General features: G+C 51.7%; 1 protein-coding gene across 1 annotated transcript in view; it reads right to left on the bottom strand.

The window, feature by feature from the left end:
• Positions 1–282: 282 nt before the first annotated feature.
• The window catches only part of LOC135497738 (uncharacterized), an 8993-nt gene continuing 2437 nt past the window's right edge, over positions 283–6838 (bottom strand). Inside the window, exon 2 of the mRNA XM_064787571.1 lies at positions 283–305. Within this exon, the coding sequence (XP_064643641.1) occupies positions 283–305 (23 nt within the window). The remainder of the gene's footprint in view (positions 306–6838) is intronic.

Raw genomic sequence — 6838 nt, 5'->3', positions numbered from 1 at the left:
GAAGACAATGGTCACAACCAGTCTAGCACATCACACTGACTTGATGTCTCCGCCTGAACGATGGAAGACAATGGTCACAACCAGTCTAGGACATCACACCGACTTGATGTCTCATCCTGAACGATGGAAGACAATGGTCGCAACCAGTCTAAGACGTCACACTGACTTGATGTCTCCACCTGAACGTTGGAAGACAATGGTCGCAACCAGTCTAAGACGTCACACTGACTTAATGTCTCCGCCTGAACGATGGAAGACAATGGTCACAACCAGTCTTGGACATCACACTGACTTGATGTCTCCGCCTGAACGATGGAAGACAAGGGTCACAACCAGTCCAGGACATTACACTGACTTGATGTCCCCGCCTGAACGATGGAAGACAATGATCACAACCAGTCTTGGACATCACACCGATTTGATGTCTCCAACTGAAGTATAGAAATCAATGGTCTACCCAGTCTAGGACATAACACCGACTTGATGTCTCTGCCTGAAAGATGGAAGACAATGGTCCCAACAAGTCTAGGACATCACATCGACTTGTTGTCTCCGCCTGAACGAGGGAAGACAATGGTCACAACCAGTCTAGGACATCACATCGACTAACCCTAAAGCTACTAACCCTAAAGCTACTTACCCTAAAGCTACTAACCCTCAAGCTACTAAACCTGAAGCTACTAACCCTGAAGCCACTAACCCTAAAGCCACTAACCCTAAAGCCACTAACACTAAGGCAACTAACCCTAAGGCCACAAACCCTAAGGCCACTAACCCTAAAGGCACTTACCCTAACGCCACTAACCCTAAGGCCATTTACCCTCAGTCCACTAACCCTAAGGCCACTAACACTAAGGCCACTAACCCTAAAGCCACTAACCCTAAGGCAACTAACCCTAAGGCCACTAACCCTAAGGCCACTAACCCTAAAGGCACTTACCCTAACGCCACTAACCCTAAGGCCACTAACCCTAAGGCCATTAACCCTAAGGCCATTAACCCTAAGGAAACTAACTCTAAGGCAACTAACCCTAAGGCAACTAACCATAAGGCCACTTACCCTAAGGCCACTAACCCTAAGGCAACTTACCCTGAGGCCACTAACCCTAAAACAACAAGCCCTAAGGCCACTTACCCTAAGACCACTAACACTAAGGCCACTAACCCTAAGGCGACTAACCCCAAGCCACTAACAGTTGCCCTAGGGTTAGTTGCCCTAGGGTTAGTTGCCCTAGGGTTAGTTGCCCTAGGGTTAGTTGCCCTAGGGTTAGTTGCCCTAGGGTTAGTTGCCCTAGGGTTAGTTGCCCTAGGGTTAGTTGCCCTAGGGTTAGTTGCCCTAGGGTTAGTTGCCCTAGGGTTAGTTGCCCTAGGGTTAGTTGCCCTAGGGTTAGTTGCCCTAGGGTTAGTTGCCCTAGGGTTAGTTGCCCTAGGGTTAGTTGCCCTAGGGTTAGTTGCCCTAGGGTTAGTTGCCCTAGGGTTAGTTGCCCTAGGGTTAGTTGCCCTAGGGTTAGTTGCCCTAGGGTTAGTTGCCCTAGGGTTAGTTGCCCTAGGGTTAGTTGCCCTAGGGTTAGTTGCCCTAGGGTTAGTTGCCCTAGGGTTAGTTGCCCTAGGGTTAGTTGCCCTAGGGTTAGTTGCCCTAGGGTTAGTTGCCCTAGGGTTAGTTGCCCTAGGGTTAGTTGCCCTAGGGTTAGTTGCCCTAGGGTTAGTTGCCCTAGGGTTAGTTGCCCTAGGGTTAGTTGCCCTAGGGTTAGTTGCCCTAGGGTTAGTTGCCCTAGGGTTAGTTGCCCTAGGGTTAGTTGCCCTAGGGTTAGTTGCCCTAGGGTTAGTTGCCCTAGGGTTAGTTGCCCTAGGGTTAGTTGCCCTAGGGTTAGTTGCCCTAGGGTTAGTTGCCCTAGGGTTAGTTGCCCTAGGGTTAGTTGCCCTAGGGTTAGTTGCCCTAGGGTTAGTTGCCCTAGGGTTAGTTGCCCTAGGGTTAGTTGCCCTAGGGTTAGTTGCCCTAGGGTTAGTTGCCCTAGGGTTAGTTGCCCTAGGGTTAGTTGCCCTAGGGTTAGTTGCCCTAGGGTTAGTTGCCCTAGGGTTAGTTGCCCTAGGGTTAGTTGCCCTAGGGTTAGTTGCCCTAGGGTTAGTTGCCCTAGGGTTAGTTGCCCTAGGGTTAGTTGCCCTAGGGTTAGTTGCCCTAGGGTTAGTTGCCCTAGGGTTAGTTGCCCTAGGGTTAGTTGCCCTAGGGTTAGTTGCCCTAGGGTTAGTTGCCCTAGGGTTAGTTGCCCTAGGGTTAGTTGCCCTAGGGTTAGTTGCCCTAGGGTTAGTTGCCCTAGGGTTAGTTGCCCTAGGGTTAGTTGCCCTAGGGTTAGTTGCCCTAGGGTTAGTTGCCCTAGGGTTAGTTGCCCTAGGGTTAGTTGCCCTAGGGTTAGTTGCCCTAGGGTTAGTTGCCCTAGGGTTAGTTGCCCTAGGGTTAGTTGCCCTAGGGTTAGTTGCCCTAGGGTTAGTTGCCCTAGGGTTAGTTGCCCTAGGGTTAGTTGCCCTAGGGTTAGTTGCCCTAGGGTTAGTTGCCCTAGGGTTAGTTGCCCTAGGGTTAGTTGCCCTAGGGTTAGTTGCCCTAGGGTTAGTTGCCCTAGGGTTAGTTGCCCTAGGGTTAGTTGCCCTAGGGTTAGTTGCCCTAGGGTTAGTTGCCCTAGGGTTAGTTGCCCTAGGGTTAGTTGCCCTAGGGTTAGTTGCCCTAGGGTTAGTTGCCCTAGGGTTAGTTGCCCTAGGGTTAGTTGCCCTAGGGTTAGTTGCCCTAGGGTTAGTTGCCCTAGGGTTAGTTGCCCTAGGGTTAGTTGCCCTAGGGTTAGTTGCCCTAGGGTTAGTTGCCCTAGGGTTAGTTGCCCTAGGGTTAGTTGCCCTAGGGTTAGTTGCCCTAGGGTTAGTTGCCCTAGGGTTAGTTGCCCTAGGGTTAGTTGCCCTAGGGTTAGTTGCCCTAGGGTTAGTTGCCCTAGGGTTAGTTGCCCTAGGGTTAGTTGCCCTAGGGTTAGTTGCCCTAGGGTTAGTTGCCCTAGGGTTAGTTGCCCTAGGGTTAGTTGCCCTAGGGTTAGTTGCCCTAGGGTTAGTTGCCCTAGGGTTAGTTGCCCTAGGGTTAGTTGCCCTAGGGTTAGTTGCCCTAGGGTTAGTTGCCCTAGGGTTAGTTGCCCTAGGGTTAGTTGCCCTAGGGTTAGTTGCCCTAGGGTTAGTTGCCCTAGGGTTAGTTGCCCTAGGGTTAGTTGCCCTAGGGTTAGTTGCCCTAGGGTTAGTTGCCCTAGGGTTAGTTGCCCTAGGGTTAGTTGCCCTAGGGTTAGTTGCCCTAGGGTTAGTTGCCCTAGGGTTAGTTGCCCTAGGGTTAGTTGCCCTAGGGTTAGTTGCCCTAGGGTTAGTTGCCCTAGGGTTAGTTGCCCTAGGGTTAGTTGCCCTAGGGTTAGTTGCCCTAGGGTTAGTTGCCCTAGGGTTAGTTGCCCTAGGGTTAGTTGCCCTAGGGTTAGTTGCCCTAGGGTTAGTTGCCCTAGGGTTAGTTGCCCTAGGGTTAGTTGCCCTAGGGTTAGTTGCCCTAGGGTTAGTTGCCCTAGGGTTAGTTGCCCTAGGGTTAGTTGCCCTAGGGTTAGTTGCCCTAGGGTTAGTTGCCCTAGGGTTAGTTGCCCTAGGGTTAGTTGCCCTAGGGTTAGTTGCCCTAGGGTTAGTTGCCCTAGGGTTAGTTGCCCTAGGGTTAGTTGCCCTAGGGTTAGTTGCCCTAGGGTTAGTTGCCCTAGGGTTAGTTGCCCTAGGGTTAGTTGCCCTAGGGTTAGTTGCCCTAGGGTTAGTTGCCCTAGGGTTAGTTGCCCTAGGGTTAGTTGCCCTAGGGTTAGTTGCCCTAGGGTTAGTTGCCCTAGGGTTAGTTGCCCTAGGGTTAGTTGCCCTAGGGTTAGTTGCCCTAGGGTTAGTTGCCCTAGGGTTAGTTGCCCTAGGGTTAGTTGCCCTAGGGTTAGTTGCCCTAGGGTTAGTTGCCCTAGGGTTAGTTGCCCTAGGGTTAGTTGCCCTAGGGTTAGTTGCCCTAGGGTTAGTTGCCCTAGGGTTAGTTGCCCTAGGGTTAGTTGCCCTAGGGTTAGTTGCCCTAGGGTTAGTTGCCCTAGGGTTAGTTGCCCTAGGGTTAGTTGCCCTAGGGTTAGTTGCCCTAGGGTTAGTTGCCCTAGGGTTAGTTGCCCTAGGGTTAGTTGCCCTAGGGTTAGTTGCCCTAGGGTTAGTTGCCCTAGGGTTAGTTGCCCTAGGGTTAGTTGCCCTAGGGTTAGTTGCCCTAGGGTTAGTTGCCCTAGGGTTAGTTGCCCTAGGGTTAGTTGCCCTAGGGTTAGTTGCCCTAGGGTTAGTTGCCCTAGGGTTAGTTGCCCTAGGGTTAGTTGCCCTAGGGTTAGTTGCCCTAGGGTTAGTTGCCCTAGGGTTAGTTGCCCTAGGGTTAGTTGCCCTAGGGTTAGTTGCCCTAGGGTTAGTTGCCCTAGGGTTAGTTGCCCTAGGGTTAGTTGCCCTAGGGTTAGTTGCCCTAGGGTTAGTTGCCCTAGGGTTAGTTGCCCTAGGGTTAGTTGCCCTAGGGTTAGTTGCCCTAGGGTTAGTTGCCCTAGGGTTAGTTGCCCTAGGGTTAGTTGCCCTAGGGTTAGTTGCCCTAGGGTTAGTTGCCCTAGGGTTAGTTGCCCTAGGGTTAGTTGCCCTAGGGTTAGTTGCCCTAGGGTTAGTTGCCCTAGGGTTAGTTGCCCTAGGGTTAGTTGCCCTAGGGTTAGTTGCCCTAGGGTTAGTTGCCCTAGGGTTAGTTGCCCTAGGGTTAGTTGCCCTAGGGTTAGTTGCCCTAGGGTTAGTTGCCCTAGGGTTAGTTGCCCTAGGGTTAGTTGCCCTAGGGTTAGTTGCCCTAGGGTTAGTTGCCCTAGGGTTAGTTGCCCTAGGGTTAGTTGCCCTAGGGTTAGTTGCCCTAGGGTTAGTTGCCCTAGGGTTAGTTGCCCTAGGGTTAGTTGCCCTAGGGTTAGTTGCCCTAGGGTTAGTTGCCCTAGGGTTAGTTGCCCTAGGGTTAGTTGCCCTAGGGTTAGTTGCCCTAGGGTTAGTTGCCCTAGGGTTAGTTGCCCTAGGGTTAGTTGCCCTAGGGTTAGTTGCCCTAGGGTTAGTTGCCCTAGGGTTAGTTGCCCTAGGGTTAGTTGCCCTAGGGTTAGTTGCCCTAGGGTTAGTTGCCCTAGGGTTAGTTGCCCTAGGGTTAGTTGCCCTAGGGTTAGTTGCCCTAGGGTTAGTTGCCCTAGGGTTAGTTGCCCTAGGGTTAGTTGCCCTAGGGTTAGTTGCCCTAGGGTTAGTTGCCCTAGGGTTAGTTGCCCTAGGGTTAGTTGCCCTAGGGTTAGTTGCCCTAGGGTTAGTTGCCCTAGGGTTAGTTGCCCTAGGGTTAGTTGCCCTAGGGTTAGGGCTAGGGTTAGGGTTAGGGTTAGGGTTAGGGTTAGGGTTAGGGTTAGGGTTAGGGTTAGGGTTAGGGTTAGGGTTAGGGTTAGGGTTAGGGTTAGGGTTAGGGTTAGGGTTAGGGTTAGGGTTAGGGTTAGGGTTAGGGTTAGGGTTAGGGTTAGGGTTAGGGTTAGGGTTAGGGTTAGGGTTAGGGTTAGGGTTAGGGTTAGGGTTAGGGTTAGGGTTAGGGTTAGGGTTAGGGTTAGGGTTAGGGTTAGGGTTAGGGTTAGGGTTAGGGTTAGGGTTAGGGTTAGGGTTAGGGTTAGGGTTAGGGTTAGGGTTAGGGTTAGGGTTAGGGTTAGGGTTAGGGTTAGGGTTAGGGTTAGGGTTAGGGTTAGGGTTAGGGTTAGGGTTAGGGTTAGGGTTAGGGTTAGGGTTAGGGTTAGGGTTAGGGTTAGGGTTAGGGTTAGGGTTAGGGTTAGGGTTAGGGTTAGGGTTAGGGTTAGGGTTAGGGTTAGGGTTAGGGTTAGGGTTAGGGTTAGGGTTAGGGTTAGGGTTAGGGTTAGGGTTAGGGTTAGGGTTAGGGTTAGGGTTAGGGTTAGGGTTAGGGTTAGGGTTAGGGTTAGGGTTAGGGTTAGGGTTAGGGTTAGGGTTAGGGTTAGGGTTAGGGTTAGGGTTAGGGTTAGGGTTAGGGTTAGGGTTAGGGTTAGGGTTAGGGTTAGGGTTAGGGTTAGGGTTAGGGTTAGGGTTAGGGTTAGGGTTAGGGTTAGGGTTAGGGTTAGGGTTAGGGTTAGGGTTAGGGTTAGGGTTAGGGTTAGGGTTAGGGTTAGGGTTAGGGTTAGGGTTAGGGTTAGGGTTAGGGTTAGGGTTAGGGTTAGGGTTAGGGTTAGGGTTAGGGTTAGGGTTAGGGTTAGGGTTAGGTTAGGGTTAGGGTTAGGGTTAGGGTTAGGGTTAGGGTTAGGGTTAGGGTTAGGGTTAGGGTTAGGGTTAGGGTTAGGGTTAGGGTTAGGGTTAGGGTTAGGGTTAGGGTTAGGGTTAGGGTAGGGTTAGGGTTAGGGTTAGGGTTAGGGGTTAGGGTTAGGGTTAGGGTTAGGTTAGGGTTAGGGTTAGGGTTAGGGTTAGGGTTAGGGTTAGGGTTAGGGTTAGGGTTAGGGGTTAGGGTTAGGGTTAGGGTTAGGGTTAGGGTTAGGGTTAGGGTAGGGTTTAGGGTTAGGGTTAGGGTTAGGGTTAGGGTTAGGGTTAGGGTTAGGGTTAGGGTTAGGGTTAGGGTTAGGGTTAGGGTTAGGGTTAGGGTTAGGGTTAGGGTTAGGGTTAGGGTTAGGGTTAGGGTTAGGGTTAGGGTTAGGGTTAGGGTTAGGGTTAGGGTTAGGGTTAGGGTTAGGGTTAGGGTTAGGGTTAGGGTTAGGGTTAGGGTTAGGGTTAGGGTTAGGGTTAGGGTTAGGGTTAGGGTTAG

This window comes from Lineus longissimus, chromosome 13 (genome assembly GCF_910592395.1).
Source record: "Lineus longissimus chromosome 13, tnLinLong1.2, whole genome shotgun sequence".
NCBI lineage: Eukaryota > Metazoa > Nemertea > Pilidiophora > Heteronemertea > Lineidae > Lineus > Lineus longissimus.
This window is presented reverse-complemented; position numbering and strand designations above follow the sequence as displayed.